The 19,593-nt window shown below is 49.3% G+C and overlaps 1 protein-coding gene across 2 annotated transcripts in view; it reads left to right on the top strand.

The window, feature by feature from the left end:
* LASP1 (LIM and SH3 protein 1) overlaps positions 1–17,833 on the top strand; it is a 58,797-nt gene extending 40,964 nt beyond the window's left edge. For both annotated transcript variants that reach the window (XM_006022566.1, XM_014519447.1), the window contains 4 exons: positions 3,173–3,280; positions 12,188–12,350; positions 12,711–12,808; positions 13,663–17,833. In XM_006022566.1, the coding sequence (XP_006022628.1) occupies positions 3,173–3,280; positions 12,188–12,350; positions 12,711–12,808; positions 13,663–13,836 (543 nt within the window). In that variant the 3' untranslated portion in view covers positions 13,837–17,833. The remainder of the gene's footprint in view (positions 1–3,172; positions 3,281–12,187; positions 12,351–12,710; positions 12,809–13,662) is intronic.
* The last annotated feature ends 1,760 nt before the right edge of the window (positions 17,834–19,593 follow it).

Below are 19,593 nucleotides of genomic sequence, written 5' to 3'. Positions count from 1 at the left end.
TTGACCAAGCTGAACACCCTCTTTCAATGACTTCCCCCTGGGCCTGCTGGGGTTAATTATAATGAAATTGTCCCATAGTAATGTAGTGAGCAGGCAGAATTAAAGACTAGAGGGGAACCTGGGGTTCAGGTTGTCCAGCTCAATATATTAATTGCATTTTGTCTGGCCTCCCCTGCACTCCTAAATTGTGCTAGCTAACCTCATGCCTTTAGTCTGGGCAAGTTCAAAGTGAATGAGGCTTGTGTGGGAAGAGAAGCACTTCTTGCTTCTTGGCTTTGGTAGACACCAGTAGAAAAAATTCTGACCCCTGTGTGAGGCTTTCCTAGGTTTGCTGGGATGGTTCTCTTAGTTTCTCTGGACAAGAGCCTGAGAGTTGGGGCTTAAGATGGCCGGGAACCTAGAGACACTGCAAAATGTCGGTTGCTGGAAGTTTTTTTTTTTAAACGATCATTACAGATACTGGTCTGGTTTAGACAGGGATGTTCCTGCCCTTGGGCATGGGTATGGATCAGGTAACCGACCTCCTGAGGGCTGTTCCAGCCCAATTCCTACCCCCCCTCCCCCCCAAAATGATTCTATTGAAAGTCTGTGGTAATGGAGTCATTGGTCTTCTTCCTTAACAGTTCAATAGATTTTTTTTTTTTTGTCTCCCCAGCTCTGTCTGCCCTGTGAACAAGCAGCCAGGCAAGGGGAGTGGTGTAGTCTTCCTGAGGAACTGTTCTCTTCCCTCTGAGTAAATGAGCAGCTCTGAGTGCTCTGTTATGTTCCTCCTAGCTTCTCCTCTGGCCCCCCCCTCCCCCCTTTTCCCCTCTTAATATTACTGATCAGGACCTCAAAGCTTTCTGGGCTTCTGAAAGAACCCTGCTTGCAGGTTTCTCAGTGCTGCGTGCACACAATTGGCTGAGGGCAGGATAGCGTAGGGTCTGGGACTTGCTCCCACGAACCCTTTCCTTGCATAAGCAGCCATTCAGCCTCCTGAATCCATGGTTGGCAGTCAGCATGAGTTTTTCTGCTGGTTGTGGGATGGGAAGGGTTACAGGAAGCTGACTGTGCTGGCCAGACATTCTGGTGTCTGGCTGCTGCTTGGATGAGCACTCCCCTGCTCCTAGGTGAGGAGCAGGAGGGAATGACAGTCCTCATATTCCCCTCTGTTTTCCTGCTGCTCTTGCCCTCCCAGCCCTTTCTCCTTATAAGGAGGCTTCTGCTCCAATTCCTTCTGGCTGCAGTCAAGTGGGGGGTGGGAAGGGGCAGTATCTAAACATGAAGGAGGCTGCCTGAAGGCTCATTTCCCAAGTGTGGTGTCCATGCCTTCCCCTGAGAGGACCAAGCACTTAAGACAGTGGTTCTCACCCTCCTTGAGATACCTCTTGGAAAATGCCAGCTCTTACAGTTTACACCTGTTTTGCTGTGTTTTCTCTTTTTTGTGGGGGGAGGGGGTGGGTTTTTTGATAACAGAAAAATTAAATGGAGCAATTATTCTGCTGCAGTGGATCTGGACCACAGTGGGTTAGAATGTTTTAGACACTGTTGGAAATCTGTATTGCAAATCCCTGGGTTTATCTTGTGAATTGTTTGCATGCCTAATAATGTTAGCATTGTGCAGTACCCCATGGCACCCTTGAAAGGACCTCAAGGCACATCGGGTGTTGTGGCAGCCTGGTTGAGAATCAGTGGGTTAGGAGGATCCAGGTTAAAGATAAGATAAGGCACTGTACGCTTAGGTGGCAAGAGCAGGCAAAGCCATCAATTGCACACTGGGGAATGGCCAGTTAATCCACCCAAAACAGGTTTAATGGAGATAATAACTCTTCAGTGCAGGACAGGCTTGTGCCAGTTCAGGGAATACTCCTAGGGTAGCCCATCAAGGCCATAGGTTGTTGCTTTACCAGGCTGTTAGTGCAGCTGTGTCTGTATGTGGGGTGGGGGAGGTCAATGTATTTTTGGTGCCTCTGGAAGCATCAGAGGGAAGTGGTTGTGTTTTTTTTTTTTCACAATTTCCCTGTAGGCTTCTAGAAGGTGTTAGTTAACCTAAATCCTCCTCTGTACACATGTGCATGTGTATTTCCCTGCCCCCTTGTCCCAGGTTTACATCTTTCTCTTTTTTTCACATGGGTTTACTTAAGGGGGTCCAAAGGGACTGTGTAGAAGTCCCATGATGCTCCTTAGGCATTTCTGAAAATTCTTCTCATGGTATTTCTAGGGCTGCTCCCCTGTGGTGCTACACTGCCAGCTGATCCTGGGATGCTAGGAAAAGCCCAGGCACTGACAGTTCCCTCCTCAAAAGGAGGATGGGTGGGATCTGGGTGTCTCCTGACCTAGGCTGGCACTTTCAATTGGAGTTCCTATTTGGAACTTCTACTCTATAAATGACCAGTCATGGAAGCTGCCTGCACCTGTGACCATCTCACTTTGTTGTGAAAATGGGGATCCTTTTCCTGCTGGCTGCAGGTGAAAGCCAGCAGAGCAGCTTCCATCAGGTGAGGACAAGTGGCTGGCTTAAGCATTTCCTTCCTTGCAGAAGGGGCTGAGTTCATGACTTGGTCTTCAGTCCCTGCAGAGGCTTGTTATGGCTCTAGGATGGTAGGGATGTGTACACATCTGTCCTGGTGTGGGTCAGGATTGTGCACAGATCCCTGACAGTTGCTAGGGACAAGGCTGTTAAGAAGAACTGGGTGGTAGCATGTCACTGTGTTTTAACAGTGTGCTGCTGGAACCCCTTTCAGAGGAGGGATGAGAGCCAACATAGTTTTTGTATAAAGCAATAAGGAATTCCAGGTATTTCCTACTGGGCAGTGGGTAGGGAGGAATGTTGACTTCAGTATAATGACCTTTAATCTGGATATGGTTGATATATTCTATCTTCCTCATTTCTCCTGCCGTGTAACGTAGTTATGATCTTTCTGAATTCTACCACAGAATGAATGGATGTCATTCATTGCAGAAATGCCTCACTTGTGGTTCACAAAAGCCCTCTTAAATGCCATGGCCCTACCATCATTTTTAGGGGTGCCTCTTTTGGGTGTCTCTTACATGGGCCTGTAAGCTGACTACAAAGGCTGTCCGCCAGTGCCTGGGAAAAATGGGTCTCACCGACGTTGGGTCTTGCCAAACAGGCCCCTATACCTGACTTTCACTACCTTGCTATTTGTTTCCCTTCTTCCCTTGTACCCAGATTCGCTACAAGGAGGAATTTGAGAAGAACAAGGGAAAGGGCTTCAGCGTGGTGGCTGATACCCCCGAGCTGCAGAGAATCAAGAAGACTCAGGATCAGATCAGCAACGTAAGTTGTTTTTAGTCATGGTAGATCGCATGGCTGTCAGTCCTCTGGGGTTGGGTGGGGGTTGGGCTACAGAATGGGGGACAGAAGAGCAAATCACTAATTGATACAAACCCATTAGCTGTCTTGGGGAGGGGGTGGCTGGGGACAGGACACACTTCACAAATTTTTGTTTATAAAACGTGGAGTGTTTTTCTTGAGGCCCTTCTGTTAATGTACATAATGATGGTTTAAATTTTTAGTTGTTCTGCTGTAGAAACAAATTCCCTAAACTTCATACTTTGTGGAGCTTCCTCATTTTCCCCCTAAACCTTAAAGAGGGGGAAGGGGTCCCATTATGGAGTACGGTACATGTCCTGCTGCTATCTGCTATTGTGCCCCCTGTCGGTAGCAAGCAGACTGCTGCTCCCTCCCATGGGAGTGCCAGAGCATAGAGTGACTGACTTCAGTTTACCATCTGTGTGTTCTCTGGTTCATATTTCTTCATGGACACTCCAGCCAAATGCACATCTCTTCCTCCTGCCTCTTGTCTCTTAAACAGCTGTGCAGTGTCCTCTGCCAGCTTTCTCTTGCCTTGACCCCGCCCCTTATTGTGTGAAGCGGGTTCCAGCTGTCAAGCTGTTTTTTGGAGGGTTTTGCTGCAGCTGCTGCTGGCGCTGTCGTTGCATGCGTGGGTAGAATAGACATGGCCTCCACAGCAGTCCCAGCACCTGCTGCCACCAGCCCCACTTGAGCAGGACAGGCTACATAATCTGATTTCCTGTCTATCATTGAAGCTGTGATCATGAGGCTGAAAGCTGGCCTTGCTGGAGGGATGTAAGCTGAGCTCCAATGTGTTGCCTTACCCCTGACCCAAGGGGACCTTTTTCTGGGGTCTAGCCTTGTGGGTCCTGGTCTCTGCCAACTTTCCCAAAAAGAAGTTTTGACCTTGGTGCTGGTAGCTATTGGTTTCTAGCACCTTTCCCTTTTAAGGACCCATGCTCAAGTTCTTTAATTCACCCCCAAACAGTGTTTTGGTGGCCACTACCTTCAACCACAGGGTTGTCCTGCAGGGCACCAGCTGTGACTCCTGTATCCACTTCACCTTAGCAATTGATGTGAAGAATAGAGACTACTAAGTGGCAGAGGCTCCCAGTTAATGCCTGCTGCCTCCATAACTAGCCCTAATGATAGTCTTGGATGGGTTTGGGAGAATATTAAACTAATAGTTTAGAGACTTCACTATTAAATCTGGGAATGGCAGGTGGCATTTAACACGGCAGTTCAAGTCTGTTGCAGAGAGTAAGCTGATGCCCTCTCTACCAGTTAGTGACAATGCAAAACAGTGATTCTCAACCTTTAGACTCAAGGCACTATCAGGGAAAATGCCAGCCCTTAGTGTTCACTTGTTTGTTTTGTTTTTTGTTTTTTTTTTTTTTTTTGCCTGAAGAAAAATAAGAGAGCAGATCTATTGCAGAGAACTCGGACCACATCTTTTCACACTAGATTTCTGTTTGAAATCTCTGGGTTTATCTTGTGAATCATATTTACATACCAAACAGTGCTAATGTTGTGTGGCATTCTGTGGCACCCTTAAGGATCTCAAGGCACCCCAGAGTGCTGCAGCAATCTGGTTGAGCATCATTGTTCTAAAAGCTCTGCCGCTGAAGGTTGCTGCCCTTTCTTCACATGGAGTGGTTGGGAGGAGGGTTGCTGCATGGCCTGTGTGCATGCATGCTGGGGTTGTTGCAGTAAGTATATTGGGTTTAGGGCGTTTTATGCTGCATTCTCTTATATCTGTGAGGACCTGTCCCCACTTTCAGGTTTTCTGGGGTTTGTGGTTGGGGAGGTGGCAGCAGCATTGGCTTCCTCCAGAACAAAAAGGGTTAACTAACCTTTTAGCTGCTGATGAATGTCATACTTGTGCTAGAATTCCCTTATCAGAGTCCCAGAGACTGTTGCAAACCCTGGCCTGGTCAAGGACAGGATCCAGAGTTCTGACTTCTGGCTGACCAGCAAAACCAGTTCCAAATGCTGCAGCTTTCCACGTGATCACTTTACTTTTTCCACTTGATAAGCTGCTGGCATTACTCACTTCCCCTTCTTCAAGACACTTGGGTTACAGGGTCAATGCCCTAGGGTCCCTTCATGTTGGGCTAGCCAGCACAGGGGGGCTGCAGAGCAGCTGTAATATTCCTAGAGTGCATTCCCCCATGATACCCAGGGTGCCCCTTGCCAGGTTGGCTCTATGCCTTTCTCCCCTATGGGGCTGGAGCATTCCAATGCCCTGACACTCCTTCAGCTGCCACAGTGCCCAGAGTGGTCATGGCAACAAGAATACAAGTTGGGGCAGACCACACAGCTGTCTTCACACATGGTCAGCTTTTGAATTATTTTTCCAGTAGCCCTGATGTAGAAGAGGTATAAACTCCCTTCAGCCTTTCTGTAGGGCTCTGTGCAGAGAGGTTCTGGCTCAGTGTTTAGGGGGACTATTTGGACTTCAGTCCAGGAAGCTGTGCCCTATCTCCCTTCCTTCCCACCCAACAGGAAGTTGAGGGCAGACTATTGCCCTTTTCAGTGTTTGGGCGCGGAGATCCTCCCGCTTTGACTATAGTGGCCAACTACAGTCTAGGCTGCTAGGGGCGGGTAGAGCCAGAGTGGTTTGGGGCATGGAGTATCCTTCTAGGCGCTGCCTGGTGTCTGCCCTTCCCTGAGTGGAGCAGGGCAGTGTACAAGACAATGCAGAGACCCTGCCAGGGTTCAGGCAGAGTGCAGGATCCCGATTTTGTTCGGCTGCTCTCTTCCCACAGGAGTTCAAACTACATTTGGCATAAGTTTAAGCAAATGCCCAACAGGCAGAGTTCCCATATTCCTCTTTCCTTCTGATCTCTTTGTGGATTCTCTTGCTGGGGACTGCAAGGACAGGGCCCATGCCTGAGTGACAGGAAGAAGCAAATGCTCCCCTGACTCCAATCCACATCCCTGCAATAGCCAGTGAGCAGGGAGACCTGGTGATCCTGGAAGGGTAAGAGGCAAGGTCTACTAAGGTAGGGGCCCATTTTATCTGTGGGACAAGGAGAGCCAGAAGCTCCTCTTCGGAGAGGGAAAGAAGCAGTGATGCCTTGCAGTTGTATATGTTGTTATGTGAAAATAGGCTCTGGTGCATGGAGAACTTGCAGCCAATTCACTTCCCCATGGGTTGTTTCAGTTGGCCATTAACTCACTGGCAGAGGAAATGTTGCTTTCTTCCCCCGAAGTACAGTCCCCTTTTGAAATTGCACCCCGCCCACCTGCCACATTGCCTGGGCCCATGTTGGGAGGGGGTGATGGGTGGTGCTTATAGTGCTATAGAAAACTCTCTCAGTTTTGAGGAAGACTGTATCAAGGTCAGTAGTTTCTGCACAGTACAGTGATGAGTGAAGAGCCACATAGAGGCAGGGAAGGAGCCTCCCAGCAGATAACTCCTGGGGGACGCCGTTCAATTGGCTGCCACTGGGACTCCCTGTTGCCCCTAAGTAAATCAAGCACCTTATGCTCTGGGTTTCTCTCTGATTTAGGACTGGGCTGAGCCCCAAACCTAAGGACCATCTGCACAACCTCCCCATTCACTCCTAAGTCTGGGAGCAGTTCAGAGCAGGAGCTCCCTATTATACAGTCTGGCTGTTTGTCCTGCCCTCCATAAAGATGACCTACTTTTATAAGAAAGCCCCCGCTCCAGACCAAGGGGCCTGACAGCACAGGCTCATGAGGGAAGCTGGGAGGGCATGGGATCAGTAGGACATTAATGTTCCTAGAGAAGGAGCAAGGCTGACAACTTCTCTTCTCGTCCCTCAGACTTCAAAGCTGCTGCAGGGCTTGACTACTGAAAGGTAAAGCTGAGGTTCTGGAAACCAATGGTAAAATAACACCCCTTTGATATGCCCTGTGAAAGGCACTTGTCCAGGTTTCTGCCGAGGGAACTGACCTACTGACTGAGCCAGGAACTAAAAACCAGTGTGGGTTGTGGCCAGTAGACTTCAGTGGCTTTTCGCAGGCAGAGCTGTCCCTGGTCAGGATTTCAGCAGATAGTAAGTCAAAGCAGGGTGCAACTCTTGCTTTGCTGTTATGGGGGAATTCCCTTCCCAGCAGCGAGGCTCTGCTCCAGGCTTTACTTCTTGCCCTTGCCTGTGCTGGCAGAGTTCCTGTTGCTCCCTTCAGTAAATAACTGTTTAACCAGCAAGTGAATGGGCTCCAGGTGTTGTCTGATTGGCTGTGTATTTGTTAACACAAGTGGTTATTAATTTTTACACCCACGCCCAGACGGTTGGAGTTAACCCTTCCCTTCTGAGCATAGGTCAGAGAATCAAATGAGAAACAGACTGCACTGGAGAGAGCTCTTTCTGTGCTAGATATCAAAGGCTGGAACTAGTCATGTGTGTCCTGGCAGCACCTCTTGGCTCCTTCCCTGATCCCACTTAGCCCAGTGAGCCAGAGGTTGGGACCCTTCAAACTTCTATTTAAAAGTGAGGTTTCTGGGACAGAAGGTTGGCTGAGAGATCTCGTTTCTGGGAGGCTGTAACAGATGTGATGAGGAGACACCAGACCATGAGTCTTGTGGGTGGGAGGGAGGGGAGGAAATAAGTCTTCAGAAACCCTTGAGGTACTTCTGACTGAGCATGGTGCCTCTGGAGTCTAAGTACTCTTAAATTGAGCATGATCACTACTAAAACTGCTCTCTGTTTCCCTTTTTATAGCAGGCTTAATACTTCCTGAGTTCAAAAAAAGAACCCCCCACCTTCTTTCCAGGTCTGTCCACTCAGTTTCTCCCTTCCTAGCTCTATATACAGCAAAAACACCCAACACGGGGAAAATAGCTTGCTCTGTTAGAGACTTGCTCCATGCTTCCTTTATGGGCCTAAGCACCTGTGCCACATTGAGGCACTTCTCAAAGCTGTTTAGCTTCCCCAGGGGCATAAAAGGTGGAGCTGGTGGTGTCCCAAAGGATGCATCAATCCTTGATGTGTGACACCTAAAATATAGGCAGCTTTCTGGAGCTCTGCTGATACCAATGCCAGTAGGTGGGCTAGTGTAGACATGACTCCACTGTGTAGGGCAGCCAGCAATCCCTTCTGTGGCCCTTGGGTCTGATGAAACTCTAGTTCTTGGAATGGAAAATAGAGTCCAAGACGGCTAAGGGGCTGTCTGGCAAGCAGCAGCCTAAGTAGAGAATCTTTTTTGCTTTCAGTTGCAGCCAAGACCTACTTCTTCTCTGCCATGAAGGACGCCTGTCTATTTGTAACACTCATACCGTGGGCCCTAAGGCCCACTGGCTAATTAGTAACCCTGTGTGGGGCTAATGAGTGTGGTACAACTAAATTCTTGGGGCAGCTAATGAAAAAAACAGGATAGGAATGTTGTTTGGGTCAAAACATGAAAATAAGTGCGCCCAAGGGGGACACTGAGCAAAGCCCCCTGGGTGGTCCTCAAAGGCATCCAAGGAACTGGTGAGACACTGCACACTGGTGCTCTGCCCAGAAATGTGAACGGACAAGTGAGAGGCAAGTGGCCCCCACAGTCTCCAGGCCAGAGCCTCCTTCCTGGTCAAATAGGGAGCCCACTTGGCCAGGGCCAGGAGGAGGTTGACCAGGAGGTCCCAGGATTTGGTGGAGCCACAGATGGGGTGACCAGAAACAAAAAGGTGCGGGTGCGGGGGGGGGTGAAATTCAAGCAGAACCTCAGGAGGAGGTTCTGGAGGTGGAGGGGCTATGCTATGAAGGACACCTGGAAGAGGGAAGAAAGGAGTAACATATCATTATCTTAATAGGCACAGGGGAAGCTGTTGCCACTAGAAAATGCAACATCTCCTTGTTCCATGTTTTTTCCCCAATCTCTCTGGCTTTACTGCCACTTCAGGGCTCTATTTAGAAGGGTTTCCCTTCCTTGAACTTCCTTGGAGATTTCCTTGTAGCCAGACACTACCTCATTGACCGGCTCTCCTGGGTTTGCTCTGGTTTTGTAGAATGTTCTTGCAGCTCCACTTTGTGTCTGTCTCTGGTGACAAAGATCTGGATCAGAGGACTTCAGTGTTTTGTCTTAATGAGCCAGAGTTGTCTCTTGGGAGCCTTCTGGGGCTCTGAAGGGAGATGGGTTTGGGTTTTCATGTAGTTCCATAGCAGAACCAAACATACAGCTAGGCTCCCTTCAGGGGACGCTGAGACTGGAACAACAAGGGTGGGCATTAGCACTAAAATGTGTGGGATTAAAAAAAAATAAGGGGGGCTGTGTATGCCTGGTTCATGCTTTAAGCCCTTTGGCATTTTGCCTAGAATATATAGGGCAGAGGCTGTGGTCCTTGCTTCTGTCTCTGGCAAATAGTGCCTGTGAGGTGGCAAAAGGCACCAGTCCTTACACTTAAGAGGTTTCCTGAGTTATATTCAGCATAGTGAATGATAATCCTGCCTGTCCAGCTAAAATTGTCTCCCACCATATGCCCATCCCTGGCTCTGGTTACCATACAGGCATAGAGAGTGGGAGCCTTTGTCTTAATTGGCTATTGTAGCTTTCTCCTCTCTGATCTGTGCTGTGCTAGGTCTGCAGACTCATGGCTAGACCATCAGTCCCTTCTCTTTTAATACCCTCTTCTGGCTGCAGCAGAGCTGGCATGGAGGCCAAAATCAAGGGAGCTAAACTGAGGTAGTGGGGCATGATGGTTCCAACCTGCAACTGTCCCTGGTAGGGGTTCCCTTCCTGCACCCTCATTCTGCCTCGCTTTGTCTGTGCCTGAGTGTTTTGGCCAAGTCACAGCCCACTATGTTTCTGGACTCTGCTCCCCCTTGGCTTATTGTGCTCCTGGGCTCCAATTAGATGCTTGGGAGTGCTCCCAGCTGAAGTAATTTGAGGCCAAGCTACTGTGCTTCAGAGGTCAGAGCCAGGAGCACAGGATCTTTGCAGAGTGGCTGAAAGAGAAAAGAAACCAACAGTGCTTGAGGGTCAGATCAGCCTTGGTACTATTGCAAGCAGGGTTGAGCTCTGTTTCCCTGACCAGTATTGCAGCACCTCAGGTACATCCTTAGTTTATGATGCAGCTCAGCTCACATTAATGCTGGAGGAACCCCTACGCATGTCCACAGAGGAAGCAGTTCTGCACCCCGATTAGCTGGTTCTAATCCTGTTTTGATCACAGAAAAATGTGGATTTGGGGTTACTTCTAACCGAAAATTGGGGGTTTTATTTTCTTTAAACCGGAGAAAACCAGTTTCTCTGGTGATCAGGCCAAGCATTATTAGTTAAAGTATCTCCAGCCCAGTTAGGATGGGAACAGTGTGGACTCTGACTGGAGGTGGGGAAGGGGGCAAGGACATGTGGTGGTATGTGAGGAGTTGTGTAGTGGACTCGCTGTGTGATTGGAAAGAGGGCTGGGCTGGGCTTCGTGGCATGTTTTCTACTTTGGTTACCAGGAGGGTGTGATTGCAAGGAAGGTTGCCAATGCTGTGGCAGCACATAACCTACCACGTGGATACAGGTAGTTGCAGTATGTAGCACAGGAGTGCCCAGGGTGTATTGTAACAAGACCAAAGCATCCCTGCCAAATCCTGGTTGCCAGGCTCTTCATGGGTGGGAGTTGCAAGTGCCTGTTTGCAGGTTGCAGTACCCTGCCAGAACAGGACATCTCACTGTAAGCTGCAAGGCCCCCTGTCTGGAAAAACTGAAGCAAGTTCTCAACTGCTCCTGAATGCTGTTCCATTCTTGACTGTGTAAACTGCTCAAGACAGGGGCTGTCTCTGCTGTTTCTGCAACATCAAGCACCACAGCCTTGTGTGCATTTACAGCTGCAACTCAGATGATGGATGAAATGGGCAGAAGTGACCCAGATTTCCCCCCCACCCCCCCTGGACTGAGCAGGGCTTTGTATCTTCCTCCAGAGAGCTTGCAGCCCAGATGTTTCTGCAAATGGGCTCCTGGGGAGACTTTTTGGCATACCTAGCACTGTCTATTTCAGTGTACTGTAGACATTGAGCCCTGTGGGTGCTGGGTGCTCTACAGACTTGGGGCAAAGATGGTTTCTGTTGCTAGAAAGCCTGCACTTGCTGGGGAGTGGCATGTGGAAACACTAGGGGAAGGCAAGGGAAGAGAGGGATGGTACCAGATACTGGGAAGCAGTCTTGGCTATCTGTAGTGTAGAATAACAGGGCCACAAATTGTCCCTCTGCTGAGAGGCCAAAAGCAAGGAGCAGATTCTGGACAATAACAGGAAAGGGAGCCTGGTTATAGGTCAGAGTCTGTATCTGTCTCCACCAGTCCAGACCAAGTGCATGTGGGAAGGAAGGTTCCCTTAGCCCCAAACAAACACCGCTGCAAACCCTGCAACTGCCTGGTCCTGATGCCTTTCCAACTGGAACTGCTGAGAGTCTCTGGCACCCTCTTCTGGAGAGCAGTGTGAACAGCAATTGCTTTAATTTCTGTGGCTATCCCAGAGGTGCCCTTAGCTTGTGTAGGTATTGCAGGCCTCCACCTCTGGGACGTGGTAGGGGTCTAATGTCCTAAAGGGGCACAGCATTAACATGCCAAGATGTGAGGGGTAGCCAGTTGAACTTGCACAAGAAGTGTTAGGGCACAGCCTGGATGTCATGGCTGTGCTTCAACAGCCTGTTTGGTGGGAAGAGTCACGGGCTCTTCCATGACCCCCCAAAGTGTGCTCTCTAGTTGCATGGACCTAGGTCAGACCCTGGGATGACTGTCTCTGCAAGGCTTGATCCAAGTGAGGCAGCACCTAAGGCAGTTTCCTGCTAGAGATGTCTGCATCTCCAGTGGCTGCAGCAACGCATGCCGTGCTTCTTGGGGGGAACAGGGTCTGTGCTAGCAGGTTAAACGTACTCTGTAGCCCAGCTGTCTCAAGCCTGGGGAATGAACCAGCAGGCAGCATCCTAATTGCTGCCTCTTTTCCTCTTGTAGATAAAGTATCATGAGGAGTTTGAGAAGAGCAGGATGGGTTCCAGCTCCGGTGAGGGTGGAGAGATGGAGCGCAGGAACTCGCAGGATGGCGCCAACTACAGAAGACCCACAGAACAGCAGCAACACCACCAGCAACCTCATCACATCCAGCCCAGCAACCCTGGTAACAAGCTATAATCATCGGTGGGGGGGGTTGTCTGGGAAAGCCCTACTTGTCCAAGGTGTAGTCTGTCATCTACGCTGCCTTCCCCCATCTGATATTGGGATCTTGGAGAGGCCAGGCTCTGTCATCAGACCACAGAAGAGTTATTAGTAGTTTGGGGTGCACTGACTTCCATAGCTTTTCTCTAGCTCCTTTCCTTCCATGTTGAGGCCCAGACAAACAATTTGTGGTTCTTCCTTACAGAAGGGAAGGCCCTTTCATAGTTAGGCTGTCCCTCTGACAGATGCAGAGCTCAGTGTCTCCATCCTTTTGCACACAGCAGCACTTTGTGGCTAATGGGCACTGTCTTTCCTTTTACAGCCTACCAGCAGCAGCAACAGCCTCCATTTCATTCCTATGGCTACAAGGAGCCCGCTGCTCCAGTTTCTATACAGCGTAGTGTCCCTTCCGGAGGAGGGGTGAGTATTGCCTGGAGGATAACAGTGATACTGAACAGGCCTAGCTATGATGCCAGGTGCCCAGTCCTTAGTCATAGCAGATGGTGTAGATCAGGGTTTGCTCCAGTCAGATACCCTCTTCCAGCTGCTGCAAACTCTCCTGCATTGACGGGGAAGAATTTGGATTCCCTCGGCTCTCCTGCTCCCTTGATGCTGTGGTGAAGATGATGGCAAGTCTCCTATGCTCTTGCTGCCTTGTTACCAAGGTTATGCCCCTGAGCTCTGCTCACTGCATTGCTGTGCTTAACCTGGGCCCTACACTGCTGCTTACTGACTAGGGGAAGTGTTTCCAGGTCTTTAGTGACCCTTGCACAGCCAACTTTTCCCTCCTTGCCTCCCTCCTCTTCCCTTGATTGCAGGCTCTTCTCTTCTGTACAGTGTGTGGCTGCTCTGGGGATGAGACACTTTTGGTTTGTTTGTTTGTTTTTTGTGTGTGGGGGTGGGGGTGCCTCTCATGGGCTGGGTAGGGGTAGAGCAGTGGTTCTCGCCCTCAATAGACTCAAGGCACCCCTCAGAAAATGCTGGCTCTTCATTTTTCATTTGTTTGACTATGGAAAAAATAATAGAGCAATTCTTCTGTTGCAAAGAACTTGGACCTCAAAGGGTCAGAACACTATGGATTCCCATTTAGGTTCTCTAACTTTACCTTGTGACTCATGTAGGTGTTTGCAAATCTAACAGTGCTAATGTGTCATGGGGTGCCAGGCAACCCTTAAAATGATCTTGTAGCACCCCAGGGTGCTGCAGCACCTTGGTGGGAATAGCTGTGCTGGAGCTTCTGGTGTGTTGCTGACTCATTTCTCCCTACCCCGCAGAAGCGGTTCCGTGCTGTCTATGACTACAATGCAGCTGATGAAGATGAGGTCTCCTTCCAAGACGGCGACACCATCATCAATGTGCAGCAGATAGATGATGGCTGGATGTATGGCACCGTGGAGCGCACAGGGGACACCGGCATGCTCCCAGCCAACTATGTGGAGGCCATCTGAGCCTTGAGGAGAAGGGGGGACATGACCCAACACCCAAAGCACCCTGCTCACACTGGGGCCCCCCATTGCGTGTGCGTATCTCATCCAGCACCCTTCTGCCATTCCTCCACCAGAGCTGCATCCCTTTCATGTCCATACTTTTTGTTCTGAAACTCTGCAGCCATCTCCCGGTTTCTCTTGCCAGTGTAGCTTTGTTTCATAGATCCCATAGCTCTGTTGGGACTCTGCAGGAGATCTGTCTAGTGACCATACCATATGGCCCAGAAGCCCAAACCATTGCAGCTTTTCTTCCCCCTCCTACCTCCTCCTTGTAACTATCAAGGGGTTTAGGGCACCAGTTGGGGGCCCTGCCTCTCCAGGGGTGCTTTCTGACTGGTGGAAACAGGTTGAGTCACTGGGATCCTGAACATGGGGAGAATCCCAGCTGCCCTGCTCCCCCTCTGAACAGGAGCAAATCCATCCATCTCTACTAGGGACCAAGCCAAGCAGTTAGAGTAACAAGGGACCAATGACTGAGGGGTTGCTGTTTAGCAGCAGGGGTGAGGAGGGCTTGTGGCCTGCTTTCTGCCTGGTTAACTAGGGTTTCTGTTCTTTAGAGCCACAAGCATCTCCTGTCTGGAGCTGGTAACTCCCTGGCCTGTGCAGCTTTTGCTCTGGGCCATTTCCTAGTTTCCATATCTATCTCCTGTCCTCTGCAAAACATTTCCAGTGAGTTGTTCTCCCATCAGCCTTTCACCACTACAACTTTTAATGAAAAATTCTTTTCTTTTTTTTTTTTTTTTAATCTTTTCATGAGCCAAGTCAGTAGATCCAAAAGGTCCTTGAAGAGGCCTTGTGCTTAGTTCTGTCTTAAGTTTCTGGTTGATCATTGTTCTGTGCTGCCTGTCCTCCATGGCACTGAGGTCTCCAAGGTCCGGTGGGGGGATGGAGGCAGCTGTGGCAGGGAGCAGGGGGTCAGAACCTAATCCTGAGGCCTGTGGACCCCCTTCCCCCTTAAGTCGTTCACGGGTCTAGGAGGGGTTGGCATCTGCAGCAGGGACCACAGCACAGCACTGAGTATTAGCCCATGGCTGCTTCTGTCTGAGGGCTCCATGCTTTGAGGGGGGTAGGGATGGGCAGGGGAGACTCTACTTTCCCCAAACTGGGACACTGCTGCCAAGCAAGAGGAATAGTCACTGGCAAGCTTCCTGCCTTTCCCTAGCTGCAGCTGGGCCTTCTGTCTCCAGGGACCCTACTCACTGTCATGCCTGATGCCTCCCTGCAGTCAGCTGGAGCAGGCACACACTTGACAGCAATTGCTTCTAGCCTTTCTCAGTGGCCATTTAGGCCATAGTAAAATGTGTCTGGCTCAGATTTTACTTTCTGTCCACAAACGAACCAAGCCACGGGCAAAATAAACCGTCCCCACATTTCCTTCAGCCACATGTGCTGGGAACAGGGGCAGGTGATGTGGAAATGGTTTTTCCTGGGGCTGTGGTTTACTTCAGGCTTCACAGTAAAGGTGAAGACTGGGATTTTTATCTCCACCGAGGTGCGGTTCCTCTCTGCTTTGGATTGACATGTGCCTCATGCTGCCGTAGAGATCAGCAGGTGCTACTAAAGGGTCTGTGGACTGGAGAATGGGAAGGGGGCCAAGATGGAGGACCAGTGCTCTCCACAAGAGGTTCTCTTGGCCTGATACTTCAGCCACCACCCATTAGAAAGAACAGTGGGAGCCAGCCAATGCCCCTGTGCTGCTTGCTTGCTTCCCTCCCTCCCCACCCCCGGGCAGGTGTGCTAGTTTGCCTTACATTCCATTTCCAGCCTTTCCCCCTGGAGAAGACAAGCAATGGACAAGTGTGCTCAGCCCTTGCCTTCTGCACTCTCTCCTTGATCTGTGCCAGCAGTAGATGTCTGAGGCTGCTACTGACTTGGATCACATCCTGGACCAAAACTTCAAAGCACAACCCCTGCCCTCTTTCTGGTTTGAACTAAGAGCTGGTGGAACCAAATAGCAGGGGCAACTATAACTGGAAATCTCTGTGCAGGGAGGGCAGAAAGGATGGTGCTGTGTTATCCTGGGTTTAAGGCACTTGAGTATTTGAGAATGGCGGTGAAGCAGCCCCTTTTTCAGCTCAGTCCACTGGGGAGCCCCCTCCACCTCACAAACTAGTTATGCCACCCTGTTTGGCTTGGCCTAATGGGGCCTACATTCCCTGGTGCCTTTCTCTTACCCAAGAACTCCATGCAGCTTAATGGGTCTGTGGAATAACATGGACCACTGCTCCATTCCTGAGAAGGCTGTATATGGTGTGGCCAGTGAGGTGGTCTCAGCTAGGCCCAAGGGTCTTTTTTTATTTTATTTTTTTTTCTAATGGATTGAGTTGCTACCAGGCTTCTTAAAAGCAAGTACTGAGCCCCAGTGAGGTGCCATTAGCTCCCCAAACCTTCCAGATAGGTCACCCCTCCCTGATGGGGTAGGGGGGTGGGGGCAGAGGACCACCACATGTTTACAAGTGCACTGTGCCAGACTTTAACTCTCCTGGCACCTTGACCAATGGGACCATTTACACCTTGATGGGAGAAACTGGATATTAGATAGAGCTGGCCAGATCTCTGGAAGGATGCAGACTGCCATAGATGACCAGTTGCCCCCCCACAGTGGTGCTCATGCCCAAGGTGAGGGGAAGGAGTCTAGGAGCCAGGAGCCACCTGGCTAAGTGTTGTATGGAGATTAGGGGTCTTTCTGCCTTTTATTATTGTAATTATTATTTTTGGGGGTTTTCCTTGCAAGCCATTCTGAAAATGGGGACAGCCAACTTCTGGCAGGCAAAAGAATTTCACATCCTCCCTTCTCTTGAGTTCTTGCTGTTTCCCTTCTCTCAAAAGCACAATGGAAACAAAACTGGCAAAAAAACAAAAACCTGAATTGAAGATGAGTTGTGTCTTTTATACCGTGGGGGCCTAGGGGTGGGGTGCTGTAGTGTGTGCAGAAACCTCTGGCTTGGATTCCTTACATGCTGCTGTAGTAAGAGCGCCAATCTGGGAAGAGGGTCTCTGGAGCCCCGGGGATCCATTGGCTGAAGAGTGACAAGTCAGTCGCATCCCAAAAGGGGAAGATGCAGCCGGGAGTGAGAATGAGCCAGCAGGAGGTGGGGTGGGGTGGGGAAATGAGAACCTCTGATTTCTTTTTTATTTTATTTTTTTTAAACCAGCTTTCCTAGCAGGCTAAGGACTTGCAGGGGCATTGGGAGGGGATGCAATCAACTGGGATGTGGTTCTTGAGGGCAGGTCCCACGTAGCTGAGATGGGCTCTGGGGAACTGGAATCCCTGTTGGTGCTAAAACACATGAGCACAGGAGCTGAAGAAGGGGAGAGGTGAATATCCTTTACTGCTAATGCTGTTCTTAAAGCTAGTTATTGCGGGGAGGAGGAATAACAATGTGAATAAACTTTTTTTAATGGACCAAATAAACCAAGGAAATTGAGTTTTGGTATAAAACTTTTTTTAATGCTACCATGAGTCTGTTGTCATTCTCTCCCCTTTCATCCATTTGCCCCTTCTCTCCTGCCATGGGAAACAAACCTCTTTACTGCTTGATTTCTGCCTTCTCTCTGACTTATGCACTTTTTTGCCTTTTTTCATAGCTGAAAAGCACCTAAACCTGTATTTAAAATAAATAGAGAAAATGTTTAAAAAAAAATAAAAAAAAAATTACAAGCTAAATTGCATCAGATGTATAACCATTTCATCAGTGTGTAAAATAAATCTTGTACATCTTAGCTTTCCATGTCGCATTTCAGTGCCGGGCTTGATCAGTTTGTTGTTTGTTTCTGTTTTTTTTTTTTTTCTTTCTTTTTGATTGGGTTCCTGTCTTTGTGTATTTCTTCCCATGGGCTCAAGTGCCCAGAAATGAAACTTATTTGGCCTTTTTAACTGAACCATTGAGCGGAACAAACCGACAACTTCTCTTCCTGGTTTACTCAAATTAAAAATAAAAGTATAATTTTTACCTGCTGACTGACCTAGTCTTAATTGTGTTTAACTTTCTCTCTCCTTCAGCTGGAGGAAGGGCTAGCAAGGGCTGTGGCTGTGATCAGCATTTGAGTATAGCTTAGGACCTTGGTTCCCAAGGTGTTGATACAGCTCATTCCAGCAGCTATCTGCTTGGCCATGCCATGAACGAGAATGTTCTTGCAACACCTGAGCTCTGCCACAGGCTTCCTTTCTGATCTTGCACAGGTCATTTCACTAAAGAAAATGCAGCATCTCTAACTGGGTCCAAGTGGTGGAGGCAGAGGGCAGGTTGTTTCTTCCTTGGATCTCTCCTGCCTCAAAATAAGTGCCTGCCACTCCTGTCGGCAACACCTCCAATGTATTCATCAATGTCTGTGCCTCCATTAGCTGTAAAATGCCTTCTCTTGCCCATAGGTGTGGACAGAAATGTATTCAGTCGTGGCTGCTTAATATTATTAGAGAGGTGCACCTCCACTGGACTGGATGCTCTGGAAGCAAAGGAACAATGTTGGCTTTATATACTGCCTGCAACACAGGAGAAACAAACAATGACAAAGCATCTCTACTTTCCTAGGCCTGGCTGCAATCCATGAACTGTGGCACACGTGTATTACAGCATAGTAGAGCATTGTAATTAAGGGTAATTACTGTGTTGCCTGCTTGTAAGGAAGCTAATTTTTCTAGTAGCTCTTTATTTTCCCCATGATTCCCAGTATAACCAAATATGCAAATAGGGTATGACACCAGCGCTGTTGGTGGCCTTCTATCAAATCCATTTTAAGGATGAGTGGAGATTTGGGCATTCCATCTCTGCAAGAAAGCAAGGCTAAGGGTCAAGTACCTCTTCCTTACCACGAGAATTTATTTACTCTTTTTCTGGTATCTTCTGCTACAAGCTAAGGAACTAGAAATTGTCTGGATTAGCATCTGTTCCTATTCTGTGTTTATGAATGAACTGGAACTTCAGGAAGGCCTTCGATACGGTATCCCACCCCATACTGGTGAACAAGTTAAGAGGCTGTGACTTGGATGACTACACAGTCCGGTGGGTGGCGAATTGGCTAGAGGGTCGCACCCAGAGAGTTGTGGTGGATGGGTCGGTTTCGACCTGGAAGGGTGTGGGCAGTGGGGTCCCGCAGGGCTCGGTCCTTGGATCGATACTCTTTAATGTCTTCATCAGCAACTTGGACGAGGGAGTGAAATGTACGCTGTCCAAGTTTGCAGATGACACAAAGCTATGGGGAGAAGCGGACACGCCGGAGGGCAGGGAACAGCTGCAAGCAGACCTGGACAGGTTGGACAAGTGGGCAGAAAACAACAGAATGCAATTCAACAAGGAGAAGTGCAAAGTGCTGCACCTAGGGAGGAAAAATGTCCAGCACACCTACAGCCTAGGGAATGACCTGCTGGGTGGTACGGAAGTGGAAAGGGATCTTGGAGTCCTAGTGGACTCCAAGATGAACATGAGTCGGCAGTGTGACGAAGCCATCAGAAAAGCCAATGGGACTTTATCGTGCATCAGCAGATGCATGATGAATAGATCCAATGAGGTGATACTTCCCCTCTATCGGGCGCTGGTCAGACCACAGTTGGAGTACTGCGTGCAATTCTGGGTGCCGCACTTCAAGAGGGATGCGGATAACCTGGAGAGAGTCCAGAGAAGGGCCACTCGTATGGTTAAGGGCCTGCAGACCAAGCCCTACGAGGAGAGACTAAAGAACCTGGACCTTTTCAGCCTCCGCAAGAGAAGGTTGAGAGGC

Source organism: Alligator sinensis, unplaced genomic scaffold, assembly GCF_000455745.1.
Source record: "Alligator sinensis unplaced genomic scaffold, ASM45574v1 scaffold886_1, whole genome shotgun sequence".
Classification (NCBI taxonomy): Eukaryota; Metazoa; Chordata; order Crocodylia; family Alligatoridae; genus Alligator; species Alligator sinensis.
Note: the sequence above shows the minus strand (reverse complement) of the source record. Positions and strands in the feature narration are given on the sequence as shown.